This window comes from Esox lucius, chromosome 16, assembly GCF_011004845.1.
Source record: "Esox lucius isolate fEsoLuc1 chromosome 16, fEsoLuc1.pri, whole genome shotgun sequence".
In the NCBI taxonomy this organism is placed as follows: Eukaryota; Metazoa; Chordata; class Actinopteri; order Esociformes; family Esocidae; genus Esox; species Esox lucius.
Window position 1 is genome coordinate 4,151,828 of NC_047584.1, and position 16,381 is coordinate 4,168,208.

At 41.2% G+C, this 16,381-nt stretch overlaps 1 protein-coding gene across 2 annotated transcripts; it reads left to right on the plus strand.

The window, feature by feature from the left end:
• The first annotated feature begins 614 nt into the window (after window positions 1-614).
• upf3a (UPF3A regulator of nonsense mediated mRNA decay) lies at window positions 615-10,063 on the plus strand. 2 transcript variants are annotated; one of them, XM_010905695.5, is made up of 11 exons: window positions 615-896; window positions 1,518-1,624; window positions 2,210-2,316; window positions 2,926-3,024; window positions 3,230-3,340; window positions 3,437-3,492; window positions 3,872-4,030; window positions 6,144-6,268; window positions 6,953-7,256; window positions 7,428-7,505; window positions 8,309-10,063. In XM_010905695.5, exons 1-11 carry the CDS (start codon window positions 756-758, stop codon window positions 8,480-8,482), a joined length of 1,461 nt encoding a protein of 486 aa, XP_010903997.1. In that variant the 5' UTR covers window positions 615-755; the 3' UTR covers window positions 8,483-10,063. The 2 variants fall into 2 exon arrangements, with proteins under 2 accessions (XP_010903997.1, XP_010903995.1); XM_010905693.3 differs by having other exon boundaries at window positions 617-896; window positions 6,953-7,268.
• Window positions 10,064-16,381: the final 6,318 nt, after the last annotated feature.

A 16,381-nucleotide genomic window follows, 5' to 3' on the forward strand; every position in this document is an offset into this window, starting at 1 on the left:
GGTCTAGTTCTGATGCTCACATGCCTATTGTAGGTGCTTTCGGCAGTGGACGGGGTTCAGCATGGGCACCCTGACTGGTCTGTGGCTACGCAGACACATACGCAACAAACTGTGATGCACTGTGTATTCTGACACCTTTCTATCAGTACCAGCATTAACCTTTTCAGCAATTTGAACTACAGTAGCTCGTCTGATTGATCAGACCACATGGGCCAGCCTTCGCTCCCCACGTGCGTCAATGAGCCTTGGCTGCCCATGACTCTGTTGCCGGTTCACAGCTTTTCCTTCCTTGGACCACTTTTGGTAGATACTCACCACTGCAGACTGGGAACACCCCCACAAGGGCTGCAGTTTTGGAGATGCTCTGACCCCAGTTGTCTACCCATCACAATTTGGCCCTTTTCAAAGTCTCTCAGATCCTTACACTTGCCCATTTTTCCTGCTTCTAACACATCAACTTTGAGGACAGAATGTAGCCTAATATATCCCACCCACTGACAGGTGCCATGATAATGAGATTATCAGTGTTATTCAATTCACCTGTCAGTGGTCATAATGTTATGGCTGATTGGTCTATAACCTATATGTTTAACTCTATGTGTGTAGCAGAAAGGAGAAGACACATCATAAATTGCACAGCAGCACTAGCTCTTTAGGGACAGCGCCTCTGCTCCATACGCGGTAGACTCGCGGTGCTTGGCTTACAATTCTCGCGAGGGGAAAGTGACTTCCACAGGAAAGGGAGATGGAGAGAGATGAGGTCTGAAAAGGACCAAATCACCGGAGCAAGGGAGAAAAGTGTCGTCGAAATACAATTCAGAGACATTCCCAGGGAACAGAACGCCTTATCCGTCAATTCAAAGCAGAAAGAAGAGAAGAAAGAGGTCTTTACAAAGGTAGGCAGATCGTTGTAATGGCGTGTTTTTACTTGTCTTGTTGTAGATATGGACGATATGGAAGCTAGATAATCAGCACCACAGACAGCGAACGTTGTCAGGATATGCGTAGGCATGCTACGATCTCAATTGTCAGGCGCATGCAATATGTCAACAACATATCTAATGTCGTAGGCCAATGCTTGTTTGTAAACAACAATATGGTAATTTGCTAGTAGCCTTATGCATGTAACTAGCTTATGCTATGCTATGTTGATAAAAGGGCAAAGTATTTTATAGGAAATATTTTATAGGAAATAACCTCGTCATTATGTAATCAAACAACCGACTCAAACGTATTCAATAATAAATAGCCTGGTAAATCCAACTTACGGGCTTGTCCTTGAATGTTTTGAAAGTGCTTGGCTGTTCAGTATATACATTTTCAGAAATGTTTGATGCTCTATTAGACAGGAAAATGGGGAAAGCTTTTTGCCGAAAAAGCTGTGCGCTCGATAATAAACCTATGCTACAGCAGTTCATGTGCTTGGAGATATTTGCCCCGACCACTGGGCCACCCTAGACCACATTTGTAATTTTTACCCACCATTTTGTGGTTGTGCATGTATGTATTGGTTCCAGGTAGTAATAAGGCGACTTCCACCTAACCTGTCCAAGGACCAGCTGGAAGAGCAGCTCAGTCCTCTTCCATCCTATGACTACTTTGAGTTCTTCCCTGCTGATCAAAGGTGAATATTTGCTGGAGTCAATGCAATGATTCATTGTTATATTGGGACTTTAAATCACAGATTAATGATGCGTTGTGCTATTATTCTGTTCATCTTTTTCCCAGACATAGCCACCTAAGTCTGTGGAAGGTCTTGTGGAAAAGTCTGTCACACTTGGCTTTTGTTAGCCAATAGCAGTGTTGTGAGAAAATCCCTGCACGATAATCAATTTTGCTGTCTGACCATAATATCTTATGGTTAGACAGCAAATAATACCTTCTCCCATAGTACCTTCCTCCACAGGTCTTGTGTACCCAGCTCCTCAAAATCGACTTAAAAGATGACAGCTATATTACTTATTAAGGTCACTTCCATATAATAGTACAGTCAGTCCCTTTAAGACTCCAGTCATACTCCTTCTGCTGTTCACCGTGAGTGGATTAACTGTTATTTAACTAACAAGAACAACGCTGGAACTCTAGACATTGTCACATTATCATTACCCTACCACCTAAAATTCCTGTTAAAACCACAACCACATTCTTAATAGGCTGCTCTGGCTAAATGGCTTTTCTATAACAATATCTTCATGTCAATTCCCTGCAGCCTCTACCCACACCTGTTCTCCAGAGCATACATCAACTTCAAAAACCCGGAAGACATCCTGCTCTTCAGCGATCGCTTTGATGGCTATGTTTTCATTGATAACAAAGGTACGTTTTCACTGTAGACTTTTACACAAGTAGCCCAGTTCTGTTATTTTGCCAGATTTTGGTATTTTTACCAATCACATCAGACCTCTTTGCCCATAATTGGGCTGTCTGTGGAAGCACTGCCTAATTTAAACATTAAGGTGCAGTTTCCCAGACACAGTGCAAGCCTTGGACTAAAAAGCTTTGTTTTTGGTGAACTTACTTTGTAGTGAATGGGGCTTAATCTGTATCCGGGAAATCTACTCCTTTCCAATTACCAAAGTGTAAGTGGTTAGTGTTGACATAATGTTATTAGTTTTTTGCAATGTATAACACTGCTGCATATGCAATATTATCCAATGAAACACAAAGCCTTAGCAGTCAACAGATTTCATATTCTCAGTTGTCCACTTGTAATGCTATCTTGTGATTTTGTTTGTATGTGTGGTGCTATAAAATGTCATTGTATATGTATGCACATTCTGTGTGTGTATGTTTGTGTCTGTGTGTGTACACCTTAAGCACTCTTAATTGTCTTTCATGAGACACCTGATGTGGCATGGTAATGGTTTGATCAGTGAGTCCAGTGTTGCCTAGTGATGATCTGTCTCCATGTCAATATTTGTTCAGGCCAGGAGTACCCTGCTGTGGTAGAGTTTGCCCCATTTCAGAAAGTCTCCAAGAAGAAACTCAAAAAGAAAGATGCAAAAGCTGGAAGTATTGAAGAAGGTAGGTTCTGGACATACAGTCTGAATGCCTGACCGTTGATGGGTTCAATGTCAAAACGTTCATGATAATTTACTGCCTGTCATCTTAAGTTTTCAGTCTAGATTCTTACCACTCTTTGACTTTACCTCTACAGCCTTGGTAACAATGTAACATTTGCAACACATTTTTTGTTGACTCATCATGCTTTACTTTCGTCCCTCTGCAGATCCAGAGTATCGGCGGTTTCTGGAGAACTACTCCTGTGATGAAGAGAAGTCCATGGCCAACCCTGAAACCTTGCTGGGAGAGATAGAGGCCAAGACTAGGGAACTCATAGGTGTTGAATCAATCAGAAAATCAGTCAGTAAAACAACAAATAAGTCCAGTGGGTCAATCTCTCTGACTTTGGTTTTTATATGTGATTTACTTGCAGCCAAACGAACAACACCTCTTCTGGAGTATATCAAAAATAAAAAACTTGAGAAGCAGGTAGGAACAGTGTTACAGCATTGTTATATTGCATGTTTAGTTGCCCTTTCTGGACTCCCATCCTTATAGATAAAAATTTGGCAAAATGTAATGGGAGCCGGGAAGGGTTTTTTAGAATAAATATATTAGTGACTGTGGTCCAATTTCAGCCACTTCCTCCAGTGTCCTACTGTAGCATGGGTTTCTCTTCAACAACTCTCTCTCCTCACTGTCTAATGTTTAACTTTTTCAAATTTTACAACATGCAACTTTCAAGAAGAAACTAGTTTTCAAAAATGAATAGTTTTTTAAATCAGATCAGATGGGCGCCCCAGTCAAAACAGTTGCCCACCCATGATATAGATGAAATCTAAGATTTAGGACCGTTTTTCTTTAACAGAGGATAAGAGAGGAGAAGAGAGAGGAGCGGCGGCGCAGGGAGCTGGAGAAGAAAAGACAGAGAGAGGAAGAGAAGAGGAAGCGAAGAGAGGAGGAGCGACGCAAACGCAAGGAGGCAGATAAACAGAAGAAACTGTCAGAGAAAGAGATCAAGATAAAGGTGGACACTGGTTTATTCAAGTTGCAGGGTGTTCAAGGTGTTATGACATCTGAGCAGTAACTAGACGGTTTCTGGATCAAATCCCTCAACAAGCAAAGTGAAAAATCTGTTGTTCTGTCCCTGAGGTTAAATCCAGTAGTTCCCACATTGTTGCTAAAAATGACAGTGTGTTTTCAGTCATACTTACATTGTATAGTAAGTCTATTTTTTAACAAACGTGTAAAATAAAAAGTTAAATTAATGCTGCAAGCAGTAGGATTCAGCATTAATGCAAAAGTTACCTTTAAAGCTCCACTTTTGAGTTGAGACGCAGTTGTGCAATATTTCCATAGATGCATCATATGTTGCATTGATGCTATTTCCTCTCCAATGGTGCCACCATGTGACCAAATTGAATAGTTTATCAATGTGGTAGAATCAAAACCCTGACAAAGTGTGCCAAATGTAATCACACTGAGTGGCAAGGACCAAGTGATGTAATCATAAGGCCAAATTAGCCAAATTCAGTGTTATGTCTTAATAGTGTTTACATATGTTACATCTTAATAGTAATAAATAATAATGCAATATGTTTATATAGCGGTTTTCAAGGACCTAAAGACGCTTTGCAAAATGGACATGGAACAGGAACAAACAAAAAAATACCATAAGAAAACAAAGAAAATTGAGAGTATGGGAATGGCTAGGAGTAGGCGATTTTGAGGCATTGCTGAAAGATGGGGATAGGCTCAGAGTCACAGATAGTTTTGGGGAGAGAGTTCCAGAGCCTAGGAGCAACCCTTGAGAATGCCCTGTCACTAAAGCCTTTGAGCTTGGACTTGGAGATTATGAGGTAGCCTGCAGTACTGGAATGGAGTGAGTGTGTAGGCTGATATGGAAGAAGAAGGAGAGGTATGTGGGGGCAGTATTGTTTAGGGCTTTATATGTCATTAGAAGGATCTTGTAGTCAATGCGTTGGAAGCCAGTGTAACTCACAGAGGATAGGGGTGATATGCTGCCGGGACTTGGTGTGAGTGAGTAGTCTGGCCGCAGATTTCTGAACTATTTGGAGCTTATGGAGGGATGTAAATTTGATGCCGGAGACTAGGGTGTTGCAGTGGTCAAGACGGGAGGTTTTGAGAACTTGTATCAGGATTTCAGCAGCAGGACGGGAGAGGGAAGGTCTGAGTTTGGCAATGTTGCGGAGATGGAAGAATACAGATTTTACAGTCTGTTTAATGTGCTGATCAAAGGAGAGTGTAGAGTCCAGAATGATTGCAAGGTTATGTGCATGGTGGGATGGAGAAACAATGGTGTCATCGATGCTGACAGTAAAAGTTTCAGTTTTTGGTGAGGGTGGATTTGTTGTTTTGTCACAGTTTAATTTGAGGAATTTCTAATAGTGTTTTGGATATTTGAATCAATTGATATTATAACCCAATTTTTTGTGTGGGTTATTGGGTCCCAACAGCAAATATGCTCCCTGTGAGGAGATTGACCTGTGCAACAATTGTGAAGACTCTAGATCACCTGGCGTGAGCTTGCAAATTCATCTTTGTTCATTAATGCTACCATGTAGTTGGAACTTGTCCACCATGTGGTTAGGGTTAGGGTTTTGGTGTTTTTTGCAAAAAACCACACCCACTTGAATGTTTATTGGTCTGGAGTGACCATATGTTTTGACCTACTAGCCTGCAAAATGTTGTTTTGAGAGGCTTTGTTCCATATATGACCAGTATCAAGTTTCTTGAACATTGTTTATTTGGCACATACTAAAGGAATAGGCTTTGAAGCATTTTTCACACAATTTATGTATTGACTTACCAGACTATATCACACAGGGTGAATGTAGTGATCTTGCATGTTCAGAGGCTTGTTATAGTGCCACTATGAGGCATGTCAAATAATGAAAGGCTGTGGGTTGTGGCCTTTACTATTATTCATATTTAGGTCCCTCTGGGACTTTATATCACACAAGTATTAGCATAAAAAAAAAAGAAGAATGAATCAGAAAAAATACAGTAGGGTTTCACCAGTTTCACCTATAACGTAGGCTGTCATGAGATATTTTAGTTATTTCTTTGTTAAGAACTGTTGTTTGTTGTGTAATGAGTGTGTTTTGGTTTTTCCTCAGCTCCTGAAGAAAAGTGACCGGGACGATGACATGGACTCTGACAGGCTCAAGGACAAAGGAGACAGTGGGGACACCGAGAGGTCCAAGTGGGACAAAACCTCTGGACACATTAAGTCAAAGGACAAGTAAGAATCTTTCAGTGAATAATTCATGTAGATTACTATGAGTTTTATTTAAAATCCCTCACATGATCACCCCATTAAAATTGTAAAGCTCTGCTAAAATCACACTGTTTTCAAAAAAGCTATCTCACCTTGTCTCAGACACATCACATGAAAAACTGACATTTCTAGCCAGAGCCATGTCCTGAAATGATACCAGAACCAAAGAACACTGAGTCTGTAAGCACTTATTCCTCTCTTTGGACAGGCTGGATATATGTGGTTACTGTAATACTTTTTCAATATCCAATGAGAGGTTTGCCTATTCTATTCAATACACTATGCTATCACTGGGAATACGCATAGGCCTTTTAAATGTCAAAAGTGACACCTTTAAATAGATCATTAATTATTAATCAAGATTTCTGAATGGTGCAATGAGGAAATGTAAGTCATCCTGAAACTATAGAGAAAAATACAGTACCAGTCAATAGTTTGGACACACCTACCTATTCACTTGACTGGGTGTGTCCAAAACCGTTTCAGGATTAAGCTAATCTTGATTGATATTCTCTCACTGCCCCATTCAGAATGACTGCTTAATAATGAATAATCTAATTAATGTAGACAGATTGTAATATGCCAGTCTGCCACAAATGGCATATTGCCATAATCCCTCCTAACTCTTCATCCCTTTTCTGCTACTAGGGGTCAGACAGAGAGCGATAAGGAGCAGAGGGAGCACGGCCGCAGGCAGAGAGACAAAGACCACAGAGGAAGAGACGAGGAGAGGAAACGACAGCGCCACCACTACGAGTTTGACAAGTTCATGCGGCGCAAGGAGGAGACGAAATGGGGCAAAGGCTACTGCCAGGACCGTGCAAAGAAAGACAGCCAGCACCCCAGCACCTATTCTTATTGCCCCGAAACAAGTGAAAAGGTGGGCGAAAAGCCAAGCAAGGATGACAGGGAGGAGACTGGCAGTAGTAGGAAGGAACGTGTGCGGAACAAGGTTAGTGACAAGGTAAGCAAGAAAAGGTCAGGCGTAGATAGTTTTCACATTTTCAATGGCAGTAATATGCACTACACATCAGAACATGTAGGAACCGGCACATGTAAATAACAGCCACATGATATGACTTATGTGCAAGTAACTCAGAGTGATCCAAACCACGTCTCCCAGGCTGTGTTAAACCATCAGGACAGAGGGATGACCCAATCTGAGGGGCCACACCAGATAGGAGGGGCTCTGCCAAACAAGGTACATTCAGCTAGTCTTTCTACTACCAGCCAATGTAAAGCTAGCATTTCTGCATCTGGGATGGAGGATGGTGTACAGATGTACAACTACTCATAATTCTTGTTTATGTCCCAGACTTTCAAAAGTAAACTTATTTGTAGCCATTAAAATTGTTTCAGTTGAGCCAGCTGGCCTGCCGGATAGACAGGGTTTGAAGGATTTAAAGTAACCTATTGTTCGTGATGAATAAAAATAAAATACTACGGTCAGATATGTGGGGTGCAGGGGTTAAGGGACCTGCTATACACCAAGGTCCTGTGCATACAAGACAGTGTACACGACATACTGTCTATTTTAAGGAAAGTGAATGACAAAATAATGCATTATTTTAATTCAGTATGATTGTACGGTAAATGAAGCAAACCTAGCAGTTTCTTTGCAAGAAACTCACAGCTATACATTTCATTGCAAAAGATTTTAAAACCCCTGACCATATTGTTTTATATTACCGAATTACAAATGGTACATTGTCAGATATTGGTTATTGATATTTTATTTTAAAACACTGAAACTGAAAATGTTATTATTGTAAGCTGACAGTGGTTAGATGGTACCTCTTGTATAGCTCAAACAGTAGAAACGCTGTGGGCAGTCTTTTGTGTTACGAAGCAGAGGATCTGGGTTAGAGACCATTCTGGAATTCATGTTTAAAGAGGTTTTCCCTGACAAAGGTAAAGGCCTAGTCTTGGTGTTTGTGCTGCTGTTGCTGATGTTGTAGTAACCCAAGTTGTGTCACTTTCCCCTTCCGTTGGCTCTTCATAAAGGACCGGCCAGCCATGCAGCTGTACCAGCCTGGCGCTCGCAACCGAAAACGCATGGGTTCAGCAAGCAAAGGTTACGAGCTCCCTGTCGGCCACTCACCAGAGCATGGGGCTGCGGGGCGCTGCTACGAGGCGGTCGCCATGGGAACAAGCTCAGAGAAGAGTGGAGATGAATAGTTCAGTCCATCGGAGCTGATTGGACTTTTACATTCTTTACGCCTGCCAGATTGAAGGTTCGCAAAACAGCAGACTGTGGTTTGTGGTTGATGGAGCAGCACTTTCGGTAAAGCTCTACAACCTTTGTGCAAATAATATGTTTGGGCTTGAAAAATTGGACCGCCTCTGATGGGATTGGGAAGGTATCAAACATTCCCAAAACATAAAAGGAAACCTTTTGTATTGTATTCCGATTTGATTGTATACTGTTCAGAAACAGAAAATGTTCTCCGTACACGATTAGAACATGTTGAGGCAAGCGTAATGGGACTGAAGCTAAACAAAGATTTATGTTTCTAGCCCATGTGTTATCCAGTGTTGTGTCCCTCATTGATACAATAGCACTGGGTTAGGCAAACTAAGGGGCGGGGACTGGCTGTAGCTATATCTGGCTTGCGGCAAATCAGTCCAGCCCATGGTACTCCAGCCCACTCTTAAACATAAATAGACTAAATGTATGGATAAATGATCATGGAACTAGACATTGTTTAATTACTGCTCCTTTATGGCCCACAAATTGATTTTTGATTAACAAAACACATAAAAAAGGAACGTGTGGCCCTTGAGACAAAATGTTTTCCACTTCTGCAATAGCACAATAATTACCTCCATTCATGGTGTTTTTTTTTATGTATTGTTGTTTTAGGACATGATGCGTCCACCGTTGTGTTTACAAGTCTGTTAAATTTCAGAAACCACTGCCTGATAACAGCTAACTCAATATTTTGTAACCTCCACCTGAGACAGTGTTATTGTTTTTCATGAGAAGTGTACCCGACGGCACATTGTGGGCCAGTTGTAACTGTACACAGTGTCCTGGGCTAATAAACTGTGTTAGTCTAGGGCAAACATTAATTTGTGTCCGCAAGACCACGCATATGTGTCCATCTGTTAGTTGCCTGTGAATACCTCATCATCCACAGAGTTCATATTTATAAGCCTTTTTAGTGATTCCATTTGACCGGGATGTTTTTAAAAGAAAGTCTATAGATTTTATCATGAAGAAAATTTCTGAATTAGTATCAATTGTATTTAAGATATGTATTTGAAGTGTTGGATGTAGAACCTTTAGAATCTGTAAAGTAAATAATGATGTGTGTGTGCATGTGCATAAGTGAGTGTGTGTATGGGCATGTGTCAGCAATCAAAAGACAGAGGGGACAATATTTAGGTTTTTTACAATATGATTTGTCAATTGTTCCCTGATTTATGATAATATAAACATCACTTTTTTCTAGATGACAGCAGGAATTTGTAGGTGACATGAGCCATCTATTATAGTATTATTTCACATTTGAGCCAGGAAGAACTGACATGGATTTGGGGCATAGAGTTATTCCTGGTCAGATCACATAGTCAAAAATGGATTCAACACATTTTTGACTGGGCAGCGTATTATGCTATAGCTGTGTTGAACATGCCTTAGATATTGCTTTGCACATGGTAACATCACATTCTTAATAGCTTTAAAAGACCTTCCTTCTGTTCTTTGCTTCCATTAAGAGATTAAAAAAAATCCAATAAAGAGCATTTGTCTTCAAATGGTCTCACGTCCTATGTACATAAATTACCTCATATCCTGGCCTACATATTATAAAATGAAACATTGTCACATTTCATTACTCAAAATTATCCTGACGCTAGGGAAGCCCTATATATAACTACTCTCAGTAGGAGGCAATTTATAACTCCATTTGTTCTACTACTTAATATTGCCTACGCCCTCTGCTGGCTAATGGCTGATTTATACTTCATAACGCGACTGCGTAGGGCCCGCGGACATAGCACAGAGCCACACAGGCCCGCATAGCCAGGCCGCATAAGTAGTGTGAACGCACCAGCTCAGAAATCTAAAAGCGCGTAGCTACGCGTATGTCAAAAGCCGAGCCGCACAAACGATGATTGGTTGGATGGCGGAGGGAGGGTTTTACACAGAGTAGGGAATTCCGGCAAGATTTGACTTCCGGTATCAACAAAGATGAAGCTACAATACTGCGGTGAAGTTAGTTTTAGGTTGGAAATTCGACAGACGTTCGGCTCTTCAAATCTAAATAGCTCTTTAACGAAGTATTCATATAATCCAATATTAGTCTCATTGGCCCTCATTTATCAAAAGTGCGTACACCAAATTTCCAGCGTACACCTGGCGTACACCCAAAACCACGGTGACTTTGAGATTTATCAATATGGACGTTGGCGTACGGCACTCAAATCCTACTCCAGCTCAGGAGGTGGTGTACGCACGTTTTGAGTTAGTGCGGAAATGCGCAGAAAAGAAAATCCTAACGCACTGACAAACTAAAAGATATAATATGTTATGACCCACTGTAAAAAAAACAACAACATAATAATTACAAACTTCAGTGTTTATTTTTGTGCAACATGGACTTTAATGTTTAATTTGTGTGACTTTACCAAAGCATTTGATTTATATGCATTCCTTCAGATGCGAGCCTGTGCGCTTTACATGACGTTTCAGGGTAGGCCTGGCAGTTGCGCACGGACTGGGTTCAGTAATAAAAGGCTTTTAATGACCAAAATATAATTCAGACTGACAAAATAATAAAAATGACATTCTTCTTCTTATAAATAATAATAATAGAAATAATAATAATAACAACATTATTCTTCTAAATAACAATAAACGTCATTAATAATTAATATCATAAAATAATAAGACGAATATTACAAATTGTCATGCAATTATTAATGTGAATGAATGGTACTCCACATCACATCATCATCTTTTATTCCGCTTTTTAAACTGCCAAATAAAACAATTTTATTTCTTTCTACCTCCCTGGTGATCGTCTCAATCTCCACGTCAGAGAAGTTTCTCTTTTTTGCCGTCTTCCGTGTGTCCATGGTGTAAAATGAGGGCGTGGGGGAAGCGGAAACGATCGTTTTCAGCCGCGGCATTTTTTAAGGGCAGGTATTGCGTACACCTGGATTTTAAAGGTACGCACAGCTTCATAAATCAGGCGGTGAGAGGAGTGTAAGCAAAATCTTACGCCAACATATATGCCCGTTTCAACAGCTCCAACAACAGATATGCCCCGATTGAACAAAGTATCAATTCATGATCAGGGGAGGGTGAGGAACAATGCACAGCCTTTATTTTTTCAAAATCTGAGGTTTTAAAATTTGAAGGAACTTCTTCATTTCAATAGCTCCAACATTAGATATACCATGACTGTACAAACAGTATATTCTTAGTAATTGGAGGGTGAGGAACAATGCACACCTTTTATTTTTTCAAAATCTGAAGTTTCACAATTTAACAGAACTTCTTAATTTTAATAGCTCCTACAATAGATATGCCATGATTATAAAAAGTATATATTAATGTTTGGACACGGAAACTAGCTCTAGGGACGTGGAACGTCACCTCGCTGGCGGGGAAGGAGCCTGAGATCGTGCGTGAGGTTGAGAGGTTCCGACTAGAGGTAGTCGGGATCACCTCTACGCACGGCTTGGGCTCTGGAACCACACTCCTTGAGAGAGGATGGACTCTTCACCACTCTGGAGTTGCCCATGGTGAGAGGCGGCGGGCTGGTGTGGGTTTGCTTATAGCTCCCCAGCTCTGCCGCCATGTGTTGGAGTTTACCCCGGTGAACAAGAGGGTCGTTTCCCTGCGCCTACGGGTCGGGGATAGGTCTCTAACTGTTGTTTGTGCCTACGGGCCGAACGGCAGTGCAGAGTACCCAACCTTCTTGGAGTCTCTGGGAGGGGTGCTGGAAAGTGCTCCGACTGGAGACTCTATCGTTCTGCTGGGGGACTTCAACGCCCACGTGGGCAACGACAGTGACACCTGGAGGGGCGTGATTGGGAGGAACGGCCCCCCTGATCTGAACCCGAGTGGTGTTCAGTTATTGGACTTCTGTGCTAGTCACAGTTTGTCCATAACGAACACCATGTTCAAGCATAAGGGTGTCCATCAGTGCACGTGGCACCAGGACACCCTAGGCCGCAGGTTGATGATCGACTTTGTTGTTGTTTCATCTGACCTGCGCCCGTATGTCTTGGACACTCGGGTAAAGAGAGGGGCGGAGCTGTCACCTGATCACCACCTGGTTGTGAGTTGGATCCGATGGCGGGGGAGGAAGCTGGACAGACTCGGCAGGCCCAAGCGTACTGTAAGGGTCTGCTGGGAACGTCTGGCCGAGTCTCCTGTCAGAGAGATCTTTAACTCCCACCTCCGGCAGAGCTTCGACTGGATCCCGAGGGAGCCTGGAGATATTGAGTCCGAGTGGACCATGTTCTCCACCGCCATTGTCGAAGCGGCCGCTCGGAGCTGTGGCCGTAAGGTCTCCGGTGCCTGTCGAGGCGGCAATCCCCGAACCCGGTGGTGGACACCGGAAGTAAGGGATGCTGTCAAGCTGAAGAAGGAGTCCTATCAGGCCTGGTTGGCTTGTGGGACTCCTGAGGCAGCTGACGGGTACCGACAGGCCAAGCGGACTGCAGCCCGGGTGGTTGTGGAGGCAAAAACTCGGGCCTGGGAGGAGTTTGGTGAGGCCATGGAGAAGGACTATCGGCTGGCCTCGAAGAGATTCTGGCAAACCATCCGGCGCCTCAGGAGAGGGAAACAGTGCCCTACCAACGCTGTTTACAGTAGAGGTGGGCAGCTGTTGACCTCAACTGGGGATGTCGTCGGGCGGTGGAAGGAGTACTTTGAGGATCTCCTCAATCCCGCTGTCACGTCTTCCATTGAGGAAGCAGAGGATGAGGGCTCAGAGGTGGACTCAACGAAGACGTCACCTCACCTGCGCGACAACGGATTAAGATTTGTGGAGGATCTATCTAAAGAAGACAGAGAATGAAGGAGCAAACTTTGGCCAGTGATAAAAAAAAGCTGGAGAGGAGGGCAAACCAGCCTTCTTCATTGGAGGTTGCGGATTTGTCTACGGAGAAGTCCCTCTGCCCACCTAAGAAACAGTCTTGCCTGCTGCCTGTTAACACAAGGATACCCACGGGTTTGATTTGTACTACATTCAGAGTTGATGTTGTAATGTTATAGGTTTTGTTGGACTGTTAGTAGGTCTTTACAAAGGCACATTAATTTACAAAATCGCTGCCATTTCTATTATATGTTCTTTTTTTTTGGGGGGGGGGGGTTCTTTTAGACCGTTGATTAGAAACGCTATGCTTTTTAGTTGGCCGGAACTATATCCTTTTCTCTTTACCATGTTTTTTTTTTTCTCTCTTATATGAAGCAGCACTCGGTCCCCTTATCCGATATTACCTTTCTAATCAATTGGTTATTGATCACTTTCTAGTTTATTCCTTGCTCGCGTTTGTTAATAACTTTGTCTTCATCTAAGTGGTCGGTGGGAATTTCGGACGGATTTCACTAGTTGGACATTTTGGGTTCTCCTACCTAGAAATAAACACTATAAATGAAAAAGAATTATTTTATATCACTTATTTTGGGGTGTAATGACGCAATCACTAGATCGCTAGTTACATTTGGACTTATATAATTTATAAACTCAGAAAAATGACCAACTTCTTCCCAAAAACTCAAGAACAACCCCATACTATGTTGACAATTTTATTTTTTTTATATCATATTTATAATACAAACGATGTATTATGGTTCAAAACATCATATATAGTGATGTACACCCTTGTAATCACTATTCTTGTCTACACATTAGCTTTTCTAAGATGCATGGTCAGTGTCGTTGCCTGGTGAAAAGTTCCCATAGCAACCCAAACTATACACAGACAACCCAAATTATACACGGAACGCTTCACAAAAGTGGCTACAAATAATATACCATTGAAACCGGACGATTATGGCGATTTGATTTTCATAAATATTTATGCAAATGAGCACAGTACGCGGATCTCGACCTGGGAGGGTAAATGCTAGGGGACTAAGACAGATTTGTAAAAGGAAAGCCTTATTTTTATTTTGCCAAACAACTTCGTACAGATTTTAGTTTTTTTCAAGAAAGTCATTCCACATCTGCTGATGTCAATTTTTGGAAATCTCAATGGGGTAACGATATTTCGTTCTCTCAGGGCTACTGGGGTAACCACGCTTAAAAATACTTTCTCGGGTGATGTCTTACACTCACACTGTGACTCCCTAGGACACTACGTATGTCTTATAATTTAGAGTTGACAACGTTTCTAGCATTGTTATTAATATTTACAGTTACAATAACAAACTTGAGAATGATAAATTACTTGATTCAATAGAGGAAAGAATTACATTCTGGCTCACCAGATACCCAGACTCTCTTCTTTTGATTGGTGAAGACTTTAATATTGACCTACATAATGATATTGACAGGTGGCCCCCTGGGCGGCCCTCCTCCATCAGCAAAAACCTTAAAAGACTTATGGGAAGATTTGACATTGTAGATGTATGGAGAGAGAAATTTCCTAGTGGAAGATCCTTTACTTGGAGAAACAGGTCAGGATCCAGCCAGTCTCGCATAGATTTTTGGCTATTATCCAGTAACATTGAAAAAGAGAAAGTTACAGTAAATATCCATGCCACACCCCTTACTGACCATAGAGCAATTCATATAAACATCCAATTTCGTGCATCTAATACATTCCATAGATCTTGCTACTGGAAATTAAACAATTCCCTGTTAAAACATGAAAAGGATAAGGCTGAAATTATTAGGATAATTACTCATTATTACAACAAGGCTAAAAAGGAAAAACCCTACAACACTAACTGGGAGCTGTTTAAGTTTGAGTCAGGAAAATTCTTGAGACAGTATGGAACCTCTATTGCCAAAGCTAAAAGAGCAGAAGAAGATGAAGTCATAAATACAATTTCCTCATTTTATCAGAGACCACCCAAGGAAGTTTCAGAGGAGAATAGACTACTTCTTTTACAACTCCAAAACAAATTAGGCTAATTATATCGACAAAAAGCAGAGGGAGCCTTTGTGAGGTCTAGGAAAAGTTGGCTGGAGGAGGGGGAGCAAAATTCTGCTTACTTTTTCCGTCTTGAAAGATACCGATCTAAAATCAATTCCATCCATAATCTAAATATTAATGGGGTCGTTACTGATTACGCTAAATAAATGTCAATTTTTTTCTCACAATTCTATAGCAATTTATACAGCTCAAAATATAATAAAGAAGTTACGTCTCATTTTGTTAACTCCATAAATAATGTAAGAAAGATCGATGTGGCAGACAAAGATTATTGTGACACCCCACTTACTTTGGCAGAGGTCACTTATTCGATTGCTCGACCTAAAAACAATAAATCCCCCGGCACTGACAGGTTAACTGCAGAACTTTATAAAGCGTTCTCTGAGCATTTGGCCCCTTTTTTACTACAGGTTTTTACAGAGAGTATAGAGAATGATTCCCTTCCTCCTAGCCTCACTCAAGGGCTGGTCACATTGCTTCCCAAGCATAGAAAAGATCCGCTCTTTATTGACAGCTGGAGACCCATTTGTCTGCTTAACAATGATTACAAAATTATGGCATCAATATTTGCCAGAAGAATTAAAGAAACTCTTGACACAATCAGGCTTTATGAGAAAAAGGCATATCGCTAATAATATTATACTAGTATTAGATATACTTGACTACTCTGACCTAATATCTGAAGATAGCTTCATCCTCCTCTTAGACTTCTATAAGGCCTTTGATACAATAGAACACCAATTTATTTTTCTATCTTTAGAGAAATTTGGTTTTGGGTACTTTTTCCGCAATTAGAACATTATATGTTAACGGGAATAGCTCTATAAAACTGAAACATTTTACTTCCTCTAGATTTAATCTGGAACGGGGTATTCATCAGGGATGCCCGATTTCCTCTTATTTGTTTTTACTTTGTACACAAATTCTCACAACTTATGTATGTAATAGTGCTAT